Source organism: Engystomops pustulosus, chromosome 9 (genome assembly GCF_040894005.1).
Source record: "Engystomops pustulosus chromosome 9, aEngPut4.maternal, whole genome shotgun sequence".
In the NCBI taxonomy this organism is placed as follows: Eukaryota; Metazoa; Chordata; class Amphibia; order Anura; family Leptodactylidae; genus Engystomops; species Engystomops pustulosus.
Window position 1 is genome coordinate 29,433,622 of NC_092419.1, and position 16,393 is coordinate 29,450,014.

At 41.3% G+C, this 16,393-nt stretch overlaps 1 protein-coding gene across 1 annotated transcript; it reads left to right on the top strand.

Moving 5' to 3' along the window:
- Nucleotides 1–9,329: 9,329 nt before the first annotated feature.
- LOC140076739 (probable G-protein coupled receptor 34) lies at nucleotides 9,330–15,710 on the top strand. The gene is made up of 2 exons (XM_072123400.1): nucleotides 9,330–9,517; nucleotides 13,344–15,710. Exon 2 carries the CDS (start codon nucleotides 13,347–13,349, stop codon nucleotides 14,409–14,411), a length of 1,065 nt encoding a protein of 354 aa, XP_071979501.1. The 5' UTR covers nucleotides 9,330–9,517; nucleotides 13,344–13,346; the 3' UTR covers nucleotides 14,412–15,710.
- The last annotated feature ends 683 nt before the right edge of the window (nucleotides 15,711–16,393 follow it).

Sequence of the window (16,393 nt, forward strand, 5' to 3'; positions counted from 1 at the left end):
CCCTGTGTGTTCCCCTAATAATCGAATCTCCCACTACCAGCACCTGTCTGACCTTGCCTGTGCTCCCATTACCCTTCTTACTGGAGCAGACATTCCCCTGGTTGCTAGCGGCCACATCTTTCTGCAGCATTGCTACCCCAGAGCTGATATCCCCCTCATCCTCCAGCCTGGCAAACTTATTGGGGTGCACCAGATCAGGACTAGACTCTCTACAACTCTTCCCTCTACCCCGCCTTCTACATGTTACCCAACTAGCTGCCCCCTCACTCTGCACCTCCATACTTCCCTCCCCACACCCATCTTCCCCAGAGAGTTTGTGCTCCAGGAGCAGCAAACTTCGTTCCATATTATCAATTGCCCGCAGCCTTGAAACTTGCTCATTTAGATCCAGAATCTGGGCTTCCAGATGAGCAATTTTCACACACCCCACACAGCAGTATTCCCCCTCGAACGGCTGTTCAAGGAAAGCATACATGGCACAGGATGTACACCGTGTAGCAATGCCACTTATGGAGTCCATTATTCTAATGGGGATTACAATAGAATTATGCACAGAAAGAAGAATTTACAGTCAAAGTAACACAGAACACAGAAGTTACCTGCTAAAGCCCCTCAAATTTAAGTCCCTTAAACGTAAGTCACACTTAAGACACTGCACACACTTGGGATCAATGCACACTCGCTTTGCTAATGCTTTTTTAAAAGTTATCTGCCACAAAAATCTGCAGAGCTCACTGCACAAGATCTGGCTGCAAACCACCAAACAAACTGACCACAGAAGTATATAAAGGCTGCTAATTAGATAGCCACACCCCACTATTAATTAGGCAGCACCTGTGACTATACTGTCTAGATAAGCAAGGTGAATGCCTCCCTATACCCCCCACACAATATACAGATTATGCAAGTAAAATACCTTCAGATCTACTTGGTTGCAATAAAAATCACACAATGAATATCAGGAAATAAAAAATGTAGATGCACTTATCTATTTGTTGCTGGATCCAAAAAGTATTCCTTCCCTTAAACTTAAGTCACACTTAAGACACTGCACACACTTCAGATCAATGCACACTCGCTGCCAAGCTCATACACTCGCTTTGCTAATGCTTTTTTAAAAGTTATCTGCCACAAAAATCTGCAGAGCTCACTGCACAAGATCTGGCTGCAAAACCCAGGTATTTAAACTGAAAGCATTCAGAGGTGGTGTTAGACCGGAAGGTATTAGCATTGTGTTTAATGTTGTGGCAACACAGGCATAGAGGTTGGGCACATCTGTTGACTACTGGTCCAGTGGATACTGTTCTCTTGATCCCATGTTGTTTAATCTGGCTTGGGGCTAGAATATTCTTGAGAGTAGGTGACCTTTCCTGAAGGTGACCTTGGGGTATTTGGGGATGATCTCCTTTAGTACATTATCACCTTCTAGGATGTGCCAATGTTTGTAGAGAATGTCCTTGATTTGTTTGTGCTTGTCGTTGTATCGCGTGATGAACGCCAACGGCAGATCGATGGGGTCTTTATTTTTAGCTCCGGTGGTGAGACATTCTTCCTGGGTGAGTTTGGAGCTCCTCTTGTATGCATTTTTAAGAATATGTGCAGGATACCCTTTTTCTTGGAAACGTTTTTTTAGGATCGTTGCTTGGGACTTGAACGTGGAGGTGTCGGTACAGTTTTTCCGGATTCGCCAATACTGGCTGAATGGTATATTGTCTTTCCATTTCTGGAAGTGGGAGCTCTCGTAGTTTAGGTAACTGTTAGTATCAACGTCTTTGAAGTATGTGGAGGACGATGATTCGTCCATGTTTATTTTCTAAGTTCAGATCAAGAAAGTGGATGTGAGAGTCGCTGTACTCCATGGTGAAGGAGATACCCCACAGATTTTGGTTGAGTGATTGTAGAAATGAAATGGCATCGTTGTTTGAACCAGTCCAGATGAAGAATAGGTCATCAATGTACCTGCGATAAGAAAATATATGTTGGCGGAATGGGTGTTGTGATATAATAAACAAATCCTCAAACAAACCCATAAAGAGATTTGCGTAGGACGGGGCCACTCGGGTGCCCATGGCCGTACCACGTTGCTGTAGGTATAGTGAAGATATAGTGACTATATATATATATATATATATAATTTTTATTTATTTTTTTCTCTTTACTTAGAAACAATTCTTTTTTTTTTTTTTTTTTTTTTATTTAGACGCTCACGCCAATAAATTTCCGCCAAAACAGGGGAACCAAGATCACTTCTCCAGCACAACAAGCTTAGGTGAGTCTCTCCAGCCCTCTATACAGACATCCATCACAACCAGCCACATAGACTATTGGCCCTCAGCTAAACACAACTCCAGGGCCTCTCATCTTTAAGCATATCCATCTTTATCCATCCGATGCATACTCTTTGTCACAGGTCATTATATTTATTATTATGTTGTACTATATAATATTCTATGATTTTAAAGCACAGATATTGGTATATTTTTTATTGATTTATCTATTTGGTCGTTTTTTGCCTATAGGTTTATTCATCTATATGTATATATATATATATATGTATGTGTTCGTGTTTATGTATATGTATATGTGTATGTATATATGTATATATATAATTTTTTTATTTATTTTTTTTTTAATTATTTTTATTTTTATCATGTATTATCTGTCTCCTCCACTTCCAATGTGATCACCAATTACCTTAGAGGAGGCCATAGGAATATTTATTGTATTTTCCTCAAATGTATAATTTCCTAACTTATATGAACTTTTTAAAGCCTATGTTTTATTCCTTTTGGTATACCGAGCCTCTGCATGCTATTCTCTTTTTTAACTTATCATAAATATTAAAATTAATTTATTTGTGTATTGTATTAGACCTGAGGAAGCACTCGTTGGAGTGCGAAACTCGTTGTCCAAAATATCTTTGAATAAAAGGAAACCTCTTACCCCTGATGACCAGCGCCTTTCTGACGTCCCATTTTTACACATAGGGTGGCACAACCAGTGACCTACCCTCCAGCCCATTTGATTACAATTGGTCCTGCAGATGTAGCTGGCTCATGGCGTTTCACCAGAAAGATCTTCTTTAATCAACTGAGTCTTCGTTTGACTTTGTTTGTCTTCGTTCGCAAATCTGACTAATCTGGCTGCAAATCTTAAGATCTATCTTCAGACCAGCGCTTCTTGCCTTGTTCTCCGGGCCAGTATCAGCCCATGTGGCTATCTTGTCATATAACAGGTACCAGTTTACCACCCAAGTAGGTAATTCTGAAGGAACCACAACCTAAAGGTCCTTAAAGGGGTTTTCCCAGGAAGACAGCTATCAGTGCTGATAAATGGAGCAGAACGGTCATGCGCGGGCGTCTGCTCCATTAGTACGTCGGAGAAGCGGTCCGTCGGATCCCTCATTTTCGCGATCTGCGGGTGTCTCCGCACTGATACCCCCACTGATCGGCAAGTTAGGCCCTATCCTGCGAATAGGGCATAACTTGTCTTCATTGGAAAATCCCTTTAAAAGGAATCTGCTTCAGCGTTTCAAATAAACTAAACATATGGCCTTGTATTGGCCAATCTTAAAGGAAATCTTCCACCAAGATCATGGATTGAAAACACCAGCACTTACATGCTGGTGTGGCAAGATTTTCTCTTCTTTCAGCTTCTTATGCCCTTGTTTTTGCAAAAAAAAGCTTAAAAAATTATGGAAATGAGCCTGAGGAGCTCTGAGGTCAATCAACTGCTATGGAGCCTGCAGCCGCTGTGGCTTATTTGCATAATTTTAAAGCCTTTTTTTTGTAAAAGATAATGTCGGTGATCACTCTTTGATCCTGGTGGTAGATTTTCTTTAAGAAAGTATGAGGTCTGTAAAACTTTTTTATCTATATACAAATTAGCATTTAGGTGCGCCGTGGTCATTGGAGGCAGTATATGGAGCCCCTTCTCTTGCCCTTGTTTCACCATCCCTCACCTCCTATGTTATCATTGACAGTACTCTGCATCCTGTGAAACTAGGCAAGACAAAGTGAACTGAACCTCAATGTCACACCCATAGTGCACTTAAATGCTAATCTGCATAAGAAAAAAATAAGATTTTCTTATGTTCCGTTTTCTCCTGAAAGGCTTCATTATGATGCAGGACACTTCGCTAACAAAGTCTTTAGACGTTGCTGCAGTTTTCTACTGCTCCAGCGATAGTCCCTGGAGCCGGACCGGTTCTCTGGTTGTCAGACAGACGGAGACCCTAGGCAGAAGGGAGATGTGGTTTAATACCGTTTCTCCCTTCCCAACTATTCACGAGCAGAGCCGGAACTAACGTCGGAAATACAGACCCCGACAGCCTCGTGACCGTTGGATCTAAAGGGGTTAATCAGAGCAGCTGCGTCGGACCAGACCAAGTACAGCTCTGACCAACACCAGCCCTCACAGGGGGTTGTTTCCCCCTGTAACTGGGGGAAAATACATAGGGCCACATGTATCACTTGTTTTTTCTGTTGTTTTTGCGCCTTTTCATTCAGGCGCACCGTTTTTGCGCCATTTTTGCAATTAAACGCCAAACTAGCCGCGCAGCAAAAACAACCAGCTTTCCCTCATCTATCTTACCAATCCAGATGTTTTGCTGCGCCTAATGATATTCATCACTTGCAACGTTTTCATTTAGACGCAAAAACGGGCGCAAAAACACTGCAGCCCGAAGGTGGCGTTATCTGAGAAGAAAGCACTGAGCCCCTTTGCAGAACAGCTCATTTCTAGCAGCAGAGCTCAGCAAGACAGTAGTACATATAATACAGACATGAGATACTGTGCAGACACTAGTACAGATCATACAGACATTAGATACACTGCAGACAGGAGCTGCAGACTCTATTTACACTTCATCACCTTCTATTTACAAAACATTCTGCAAACTCCTGAGCTCAAAGCAAGAGCTGAGAACTTTGCAGAATGTTGCAGATACTACAAACAAGTGTCCCCCATGTAATTCTGCACAGTATCACCAGTGTGTCTGAGGGGGATACTGTGCAGAATTACAGGGGTGCAGCAGGAGCCCAGCACTGGGGGATCCCCTCCAGGAGAAGCCTCTACTGAGGAGATTACTGGGTGCTGGGTGTCACACACCTGGGTGCTGCTGTGAGTGTTATCTTCATTCTAGGATGTGGTAGAAGCAGAGAGGAGCTTGTAGCAGGATCACATGTAAGAGCCTGAATATAACATTGCGCCTAAACTGCGCCAAATTGCACCTAAACTGTGTTAAAGTAAAGTGATTAATAAGAGGCAGAAAATATACTTATCACAGATGGTTGTAGCTTGTGATAATTCTGGCAAAACAGTGCGCCCGAATTTAGGCGCAACTACTACACTTAGGCACACAAAAGTGATAAATGTGGCCCATATTTCTTAATTGGAGATACAATTAAAAATATGCAGTTCCGACTGCATACAAGAACTTATCTTGTATGTTCCTACACTACAAAAAGCATTTTTATTTAATTTGAAAATTAAAAAAATATGTACTATAAATTACAAAAAAAAAGCATTTTCCACTTTTAACCCCAAATAAAACAAACAAAAAAAATCTTTCAACTTTTATTATGTTTTAACTAGCTCTGTGGGGTCCGCGGTGCGTTGTCCGACGAGGATTCGGGTACGGCGCGATTCACTAAGATCGTGCGCCCGTGTTCCTGCATCCGTCGCTTCTGCGCTGAGATCCGCCGGTGTTCACCTTCATCTTCCTGGTGCATGTTAGTGCTGATCTTGAGACACAATTCTTTTTTAAAATCCTGCGGTTTGTCCGAATCAGTCGTGTTGTCCGATGGCCACGCCCCCCCCCATTTCTGTCGCATGCAAGCCGGCGTCAATGCGCCACAATCCGATCGCGTGCGCAAAACGCAAATATTCGGGAAACCCGACAAAAGTGCTGCGTTCGGACCCTTAGTAAATGTGCCCCTGTGTGTCCTGAAAACAACGCAGTAAAAAATTTTTTAGGTTGCACGCAAAAAAAAAAAAAACAGCCCTGAAACAGCTGCGTAAAAATTCCCTAAGTGTCTAGGCACTTGGAGGGACTTGTGGCTACACGGGACCTGTATAGGCTGCAGGGACAGATGGTCACGGATCTATACCGGTTATGGGGCCGTAAAGGCGCAACTGATTTTCAATGCAGCCAGATGTAGAGGAGAATAGGGATGATCCTTCCAATCAGTCCTAATGTCAGGATTTCAGATGCCTCCTATTGTGAAGGCTCAATGTATGTGTATATCATTATCTCCATATTATACTTTTATGTTCAGAATTTTATTCCAAACACTTTACAATTATAACATAATTGGGACACTTTTCACTTCAATTTACACGGATTTTACCTTTCTTAACTACTAGCCCCTCTGGTGGGGTATCAAATGTTCTTTTTAGAATTCCAACTTTTATGTGACATCTCACCCATTTACCTAAAAAAAATCATCATCTCATTAATCATGTGAAAATTAGCAGAGAACAGTCATATTTTACATGAGATGAGTCCAGTTTAGAGGCGACAGACTGCAGGGGCAGAAGCACTTATCTTTGGTTCTATAGCACGTAGAAACATGCTTTTGGTGTCATGTTAAAGATAAGAATCTCATCTTTCAGATCAGCGGTTCAGTGTTCAGCCTCATAACTGCAGCCTCTAAACTAGCAAAATATGACTCTTCTCAGCTTATTTTCACATGACTTTGAGGGAGATGTTTTTATAGGTTTAGTGGGGAGATTTCACAAAGTTTCTAGAAAGAACATTTCATGCCCTATCTGAGGGGGTTTGAAGTTTAATGGGGTAAAATCTGGTCCTTTAAGGGGATCCTCCAGTAATCATGAGAATGTGGGTATTCATCTGACTCCAGATGAATACTTGATTATTGGCTCCTTTCGATACTTCCAGGGCAGCTGATTTCTGAATTTCCTTAAAAAGTGAACAAGTCACATGGCAAAGCAAAAGTGAAGCCGTCACACGTGATCCATGCAGGATATCCTCACATTGGTGACTGTTCCTACTTCACACATGCAGGTTCACACCAGAGACAAATGTCATCTAGAAAATCCTTACACTACGAGAAAACCCCATCACGCCTCCTACAGAGGTGACCCTGCAGCTGCTATGGGCCCCTGAACCAGGGACAGGCGCAGTCTGGTGCCATGTCTATAGCGACTGGTGTTAAGAACCTGTGCAAGACCATGAACAAAGGAACTGACATTGCTAGGAAACAAACGGGCTGGTAAAAGGGCCAACAAGGGGTGAAGAAATAATGTGCAACGGATTTGTCCTGGGCGGCAAATTTACTGATTTACTAAAGCCCCTGCGCCACTTTTCTGTCGGACTTTGCACTTTCATGTGCAAACTACATGCACCCGCATTTCAGAAGTGTCCGAGACACATTTGTGGTGCAGCTGTGCTATGCTTGATGCGACACAAATTTCATCACTGAAATGGGTTTTTCGGGTGCTCAGTCGGACCGTGTGCCACTGAATCCCAAAAAAATGTGGTGCACGCCTCATGTTAAAGGTGCACCAAAAAAGAAAGTGGTGCACTCTGACGGAGCAGTGCAGGGCACGCCAGATTCATGAAGAACGGGTTCCAGAAATCCGGAATCTGGTGCCCTCTACAGACTACACAGGCAAACTGCACCTAGTACACACTGCACTGTTCTTAGTAAATGTGACCCTCTATGTCCTCTGTGTCCACCGCTGCAAGAAAGCACTAGAAGCATAAAAACCTCACAACAATGTCAGAGTTTATCTTATGCTATTTATATTACAAAGTGAATACATCTATTAATACGTGTTATGCTGGCCACATCTCTGTACTTCTTCCTCTAAGCTTCTGTATGGTACAGCAGAATATGTGAGTCATTTCGTGAGTTTCAAGACAAATTAGCCCAAATGCACTTGGGCTAATAAAGCTCCCATCCGTTTTTTTCACATTTACCTTGGAGTGCAGTCTATTTTTTTTCTTGGATATAATCGTCTGGTGTATCAAGACCAGGATATTGGGGTTTGCACCCACAAAGTTATTTTGCAATATTTGGTGCTGCTGGACTTTTCAGATGTTGTTTAGATAGATAGATAGATAGATAGATAGGAGATAGATAGATGGATATGAGATAGATAGATAGATGATAGATAAATAGATAGGAGATAGATAGATAGATAGATAGATAGATAGATAGATAGATAGATAGATAGATAGATAGATAGATAGATAGGAGATGGATAGATAGATAGATAGATGATAGATAAATAGATAGATAGATAGATAGATATGAGATAGATAGATAGATGATAGATAAAAAGATAGGAGATAGATAGATATGAGATAGATAGATGATAGATAAATAGATAGATAGATAGATAGATAGATAGATAGATAGATAGATAGGAGATGGATAGATAGATAGATAGATAGATAGATGATAGATAGATAAATAGATAGGAGATAGATAGATAGATAGATAGATAGATAGATAGATAGATATGAGATAGATAGATAGATAGATAGATAGAATAGATAGATATGAGATAGATAGATAGATAGATAGATGGATAGAATAGATAGATAGATATGAGATAGATAGGTAGATGATAGATAAATAGATATGAGATAGATAGATAGATATGAGATAGAAAGATAGATATGAGATAGATAGATGATAGATAGATAGATAGATAGATAGATAGATAGAAGATAGATAGATAGATATCAGATAGATAGATAGATAGATAGATAGATAGATAGATAGATAGATATGAGATAGATAGATAGACAGATAGATAGATAGATAGATAGATAGATAGATAGATAGATAGATATGAGATAGATAGACAGATAGATAGACAGATAGATAGATACATAGATAGATAGATATGAGATAGATATATAATAGATAGATAGATAGATAGATAGATAGAAAGGTAGATAGAGTAGATTATAGATTCTGTAGATATAGATAGACTGATAAGTAAATATTGTGGATGATAGATAGATAGATAGATAGATAGATAGATAGATAGATAGAATAGATAGATAGATATGAGATAGATAAATAGATGGATAGATAGATAGATAGATATGAGATAGATAGATAGATAGATAGATAGATAGATATGAGATAGATAGATAGATAGATATGAGATAGATAGATAGAGGGATTATTTGAGAGATATACATATTGGATTACATATATAGATTTCTCAATAGTTTCTCCACATCCAGAGATGGATCAGTGCAGGCAGTGCATACAATGGCTTTAGCTGCTGCAGTGTTTGTCACTTGCTAGGGCTGCATCTGTCATTGCTCTATTGTAGACATCTTGGGTTTGTGACTGTGACACATGAAGGGGTGAAGACTTTGTATAACCCCTCCCATCAACAAGACATGAGAAAAGCCTGAAGAGTCAGCTGGAGGAGAGCAGGTGAGGAGGGGGATTCCCAGGCCAGACCCCAAGTCACTGCTGAGAAGCTGAGGATGTCAGTGTGAGGAGCAGCCTGTGATGAGTCTGTGGTAAGTGACATCTACAGTGACTTATTCTAGGTCTAGGAAACTTTTACTGTGTGTTTTTCTATCATTTTGTATCAGACAGTGGTAGAGTAGAAGGATTGCAGAAACTAAATAACAAGTTTTCTATAAGAAATATATATATACTGTGTGTCTATTCTGGATTCCTGAGCTGGTCCCAGTCTTAGAGGTTGATCTGTATAACACACTGGTTCTGATTTTCTAGTATTTGTTCATGAGATTTGCTGCAGATATTCTAAAATCAATATTGATAAATTGAAGCAGAAATTCTAGAGATAAAATGATGTTTTTAAAATTTGAATGCCCATATTTAATCCTGTAAAATGAATAATGAACAATTAGGGTTTCAAATATGATCTGGATGCAGAGAACACTTGAAAGTATAATATATGAAATTTATACTTTATATAAATAAATAATCTTAGAGTTGATACTTGAATTTATACCCTTTTATCTGTCTATCTATCATCGCCATCCACCTTATATTGATGGTGCTATGTTTGCATAGGAGTCAGGCATATAAAAGAGCAATGACAGCCACAGACAGATGGATGGATTATTGATAAAAGATAGAAAATAGATAGACTTCACATAGATGAATATATAGACGAATATAGATAAATAGATTGATGGTGATGGATGGATAGGAGATAGATAGAGATAGATTTGGATGGATAAAAAGATACATGGGTAGATATTAGATAAGTGGGTGGACAGTCATGATAGATAGATAGACAGATAGATAGAGATAGATTGCATTTGGGAAACAGATACATGGGTAGATTATAAATAGGTGGATTGTGATGATAGATAAATAGATAGATAGATAGATACATAGATAGATAGATAGATAGATAGATAGATAGATAGACAGATAGATATGAGATAGATAGATATATGATAGATAGATAGATAGAAAGGTAAATAGAGTAGATTATAGATTCTGCAGATATAGATAGACTGATAAGTAAATATTGTAGATGATAGATAGATAGATAGATAGATAGATAGATGGATGGATGGATAGACAAAAGGAACACTGAATATCAATAAACTATTTTGCAATACTTAAAGTATCAACTCTGAGATCATTTATACTCCAAGATCTACTCTATAATCTCCATGGTTGACCCTTCTTTTATGGACCAGCCGCTGCTATCCTAGTTAAACAATAGGGTACACCACCCCCTATACCAGTGCCAGACTCCAGGGTAGGTGATCAATAATCTATTTGCATTTATCAATACTCAATTTCATGCCCATCATAAATGTTCAACCATGGCGTAGAGATAACCTGATCCCTCCACATCATACACCCCACATGATATATTTGTGCCCATTATTTCCTTTATGGTATTGTTCTATTTGACTGATTTTAAAGACTATACTCTCTACAGAAAGTTTCTACTAGTATTATTAGAAAGCTCTGAATACAAAGCCATTGTCCACCTGAGCCAAAAACAAGACTGGACCAGACTAATAAGCTTCCCATGACATCAGTGGGATCATTTCTCTATCTTAGACGACCATTGGTAATTTTAGTGTATCCAACCCCTGAGCAAACACCCTGAGACACTCATCATATCCTTCTCAGACAATAGGGTGACCTGAATTGCTGTCGTACGGGGGCAAATATTGACCAAAAACAGTGAATGGATGATGAAAAAAAAACCTACTGTGATCCATTCCCGTCTTTGGGAAACACTTTGGATAGAATGGATTTTTGGAGCACAAGTGTGTAGTTCTTCAAGTGTTCTGCACATGATGACTAGGAGCTTGTGTAATCAGCTTGCCTCCATCAATAAGCCTTTACATATGTAAAATGACAACTCTAAGAATAGTGTGAGGCCGGGCCATTCATCCTCTGCAACGTATTTGCTCAGTCTTGTTTGTTCACCCAGGACAAGATGCTCCGTTTTACATGCACTTGTAAATAATGCAGCTGTTGTGGCCCTTTTCTTGTAACTCTTGTAAAAAGTGTTTCCCATAGCAAGTGCTACATCTGGAGATCAAGTACACAGGGGTGGTTTGCCCTTCATAGCTAAGTACATTTTCTAAATTAACAAGTGACCACATTAGCCAGATGATTCTGCAGTGGTATTTCTGCAAAGTGTTTTACATTTCAAGAGGTTTTTCTAGTTTACAGAAGCTTTTCATGTCTTATCTTGTACATAATGTCCCATTTTCAGCAGCATATTATAGAACAAGAGCAGCTAAGTAGACTGTACAGTGTTCTAACTGCAGGCAGCATGGTACAGAGCAAGAGGAACTGAAAAGATTGTACATAGTGTCCTATCTGCAGGCAGCATGTTATAGAGCAGGAGGAGCCGAGCAGTCTGTAAATAGTCTCCTATCTGCAGGCAGCATATTATAGAGCAGGAGGAGCTTAGCAGCGTGTACATAGTGTCCTATCTACAGGCAGCATGGTACAGAGCAAGATGAACTGAAAAGATTGTATATAGTGTCCTATCTGCAGGCAGCATGTTATAGAGCAGAAGGAGCTGAGAAAATTGTACATAGTGTCCTATCTGCAGGCAGCATATTATAGAACAGGAGGAGCTGTGCAGATAGTACATAGTGTTCTATCTGCAGGCAGCATTTTATAGAGCAAGACGATCTGAGCAGCTTGCACAAAGTGTCATATCTGCAGGTAGCCTGTTATAAAGCAGGAGAAGCTTAGAAAATTGCATATAATATCCCATCTGTAGGCAGTATCTTTTAGAGCAGGAGCAGCTAAGTAGATTGTATAGTGTCCTATCTGAAGGCAGCATGTTATAGAGCAGGAGCTGCTGATTAGATTTTATAGAGTCCTATCTGAAGGCAGCATGTTATAGAGCAGGAGCAGCTGAGTAGATTGTATAGTGTCCTATCTGAAGGCAGCATGTTATAGAGCAGGAGCAGCTGATTAGATTTTATAGAGTCCTATCTGAAGGCAGCATGTTATAGAGCAGGAGCAGCTGAGTAGATTGTATAGTGTCCTATCTGAAGGCAGCATGGTATAGAGCAGGAGCAGCTGAGTAGATTGTATAGTGTCCTATCTGAAGGCAGCATGGTATAGAGCAGGAGCAGCTGAGTAGATTGTATAGTGTCCTATCTGAAGGCAGCATGTTATAGAGCAGGAGCAGCTGATTAGATTTTATAGAGTCCTATCTGAAGGCAGCATGTTATAGAGCAGGAGCAGCTGAGTAGATTGTATAGTGTCCTATCTGAAGGCAGCATGGTATAGAGCAGGAGCAGCTGAGTAGATTGTATAGTGTCCTATCTGAAGGCAGCATGTTATAGAGCAGGAGCAGCTGATTAGATTTTATAGAGTCCTATCTGAAGGCAGCATGGTATAGAGCAGGAGCAGCTGAGTAGATTGTATAGTGTCCTATCTGAAGGCAGCATGGTATAGAGCAGGAGCAGCTGAGTAGATTGTATAGTGTCCTATCTGAAGGCAGCATGGTATAGAGCAGGAGCAGCTGATTAGATTTTATAGAGTCCTATCTGAAGGCAGCATGGTATAGAGTAGGACGATCTAAGAAGCTTGTAGCACTATTGTGCAGATCGTGTCTCATCTGCAGGCAGCATATTACAGAGCAAGATGAGCTGAGAAGATTGTACATAGTGTCCTATCTGCATGCGGCATGTTATAGAGCAGGATCAGCTAAGTAGATTGCACAGTGTCCTATCTGCAGGCAGCATGTTATAGAGCAGGAGGAGCTGTGCATTTAGAAAAGGCATGGGTAGTAATGGGTGACAAGGCAAGATCGGGAATGAGGAATGGAATATCAGACATGTGTTTAAATATATTTTCACTCTCTCTTTGCAGATAATGGATCTTCAGACTAACTCAACACTTAGTGATTTGACTACAAGAACATGGACTGTGGAGACCTCTGGTCCTTTGATTCTTCAACTCAATGCCTCTTCCCCGCCTCCTTTCAATGCTTGTGATATTGAGGATGGACTCTTGTCCTGGATGCTCCCTTTGGTTTACTCTTTTGTTTGTGGACTCAGCCTTCTGAGCAACATTCTGGCTCTGTTTGTGTTCTGGACAAATTCTCAAAGATCTACATCCATGACTATATACATGAGGAACCTTGCCATAGCCGACCTGCTCTTAGCGCTATGCTTACCTTTCCGTATTGCATATCAAAACAATAATGGGCCTTTTCTCTTGTGCCACGTCATAGGTGCCTTCTTCTACTTGAATATGTATGCCAGCATCATGTTCCTCAGCTTGATCAGTATGGACCGATATCTGAAAATAATCCGACCTCTACAACAGTACAAAATCCATAGCGTCCAGTGGAGCTCTAGGGCTACTCATGTGGTCTGGGTGATCATTGTCCTCTGTATTGTCCCGTTCTTATTTGAAAGCAAAGGAAATGAACCATGTAGCCAAAAATGCTTCCACTTCAAGAAAAGGGGGACTATGTCTGCGGCCATTAACTTGACGGCGGTCATTGTGTTTTTTGTCCTCCTCTTTCTCTTTGTCTTTTTTTATGCAAAGATCTCGGCTAAGCTCCACAGAGCGTCTTTTATGAAGAACCAGCCCCAAACTAAAAGGAACAGTAACCGGGCAATGAAAAAGTCCTTTGTTGTCCTGGTCATCTTTATTGTGTGTTTCGTCCCTTATCACATAGTCCGAGTGCCCTATATCCTGGCCCAGATAGATGTCATCCCAAGCCTGGCCTGGAAGCAGACTCTGCATATTACTAATGAGTTAGCGCTCTGTTTATCGACGCTCAACAGCTGCCTGGACCCTGTCATCTACTTCTTCTTGTCAGACAGCTTCAAGAGAGTCGTCATCTGCACCATTCAAGGAAAACTCAAACTCATTATGAACAATCAGGACAGAACGTCAAACTGCAACAGATCCGTGACTGAAATGTGAGTCCAGACGTTGCCATGTTTATGGCCGGTGCCTACAGTGGCACCTGTTACTCAGACACCGAAGGGACCTGTGGGAAGAGAACGCAGATTTATGCAATCCCCCTTGTTATTTTGGAGTGTGCACTGGAAGGACCGTAAACTAATCTGCACCCGATGAATATGAGATGTTTTAGAGACCCTAGAATATCTCCTGCACATGGACTTGTTTACCAAGATTTTCTTCCTTCTGATACTGAATGTGGTTTATACAAATTCATCAACTTTTTCATGGGTTATAATTATGACAGGGGCAGTCCCAGGGTTACGTACAAGATTCTTTGGTATTGTACTTAAGTAGAATTTGTATGTAAGTTGAAACTAGTTTATTTTATAACTGTAAGTCAGGATTCATGGAACGTATGCCTGCAGGGCTGTAGCCGGGCGGGCACCTGTCCAGCACAATTGAGAGGAGAAGGGATGACCCCCCTCTCCATAGAGATGCATGGCGTAGGGCCATGCACACGGGGAAAGATAGGACATGTCCTATCTTTTTCCTGTGTATGGAGCAGTACAGTCCCACATGTGTGCTGCACAGTATAGCTCTGTGTGGCCATCGCTGTCTATGGGGGACGCATGAACGGTTGCAAGCTTGCGGCCATACATACGTTCACCATATAGTCGTGTGAATTAGGCCTAGATAACATTATGTCCGTAATTATTATTATTATTATGAGTCCTATATTACTTTTCTAATCACCCACTTAAATTTGGGATCCTTGGTGGAATGATCCCAGTGGTTGACCAGTCGTCTAACAACCAAAAACAATTCTGTGTTGTTTGTGAGAAAAAGTATCGTAACTCAAATCCCAGTGGTAAATGCTTTGAATAATTCTGCAGTGAACGTTCCCAGTTCACAAGTTCATATGGGTGTCATGGGAAAGGCACATCCTAACCCTACCTGCACACAAACTGTGCTTTCCTCGAGCTGTAAACAAGTCAACACCCATGTGTCACCTGCATGTGACGTCAGCTCATGAGACACAACCAGTAGAAGAGGACATTCTGGGTCACAAACACCGGCAACAATAAGACCTGCTCTTAGCTTTGCGGCTGTGGAAACCACGTTCTTGTGTGTGTGTCAGCCGAAATATCTGGGCATCCAAAAACAATGCCCATATACAGACAGCCTAAGGCTACATTCACACAAACGTATGGGGGACGTATATACGGCCAACGTATATACAGCCCCCATACACGGCAATGGGCACCCGGCGCACTACAGGAGCAGTACAGTGACGTTCCGTAGCCAGGAGAAAGATAGGACATGTCCAATCTTTGGCCGGAATACAGCACTGTGTGCCATATACCGTATTTTCCGGACTATAAGGCGCACTTAAAAGCCTTGGATTTCCTTGGAAATCCAAAGTGCGCCTTATAGTCCGGTGCGCCCTATATGAGGGCAGCGGACCCTACTTACATAGGTCCCCGCTACCGGAGACAGCAGATCTCCAGCGGGAACTGGCGGCACGAACTGGCGCTCCGCCCCCGGACCTCCGCCACGCCCCAGACCCTGCGCCTTATAGTCCGATGCGCCTTATATATGCAATTATTACATATATAAGGCGCATCGGAATGTTGCGCCTTATATTCCGGTGCGCCTAATGGCCCGGAAAATACGGTATTACTGTGGAGAGGGACAGGGTTCAGTGGCGCTCATCCCCTCCTCCTCTCCCCGGCGCAGATGCATGACTGCCATACTACGGTACATCGTGTGAATGTAGCCTAAGATGTACAGGCAGTCCCCAATGTATGGCTATCTGAGAAACGAACGGGGATCTTGGCCAATAAAATCGCACCGTTTGTATCTAGAGTTCAGCCATAACTCAGATTACTTGTACTACGCTTTTGTGCACATGAAAAGTAACTACCATACCAAGGCTTGTTCTTCTTCATGTGCACGGAAGAACTGTGCAAGGTGCTGGTATAGCGCAAACACGTCCTTTG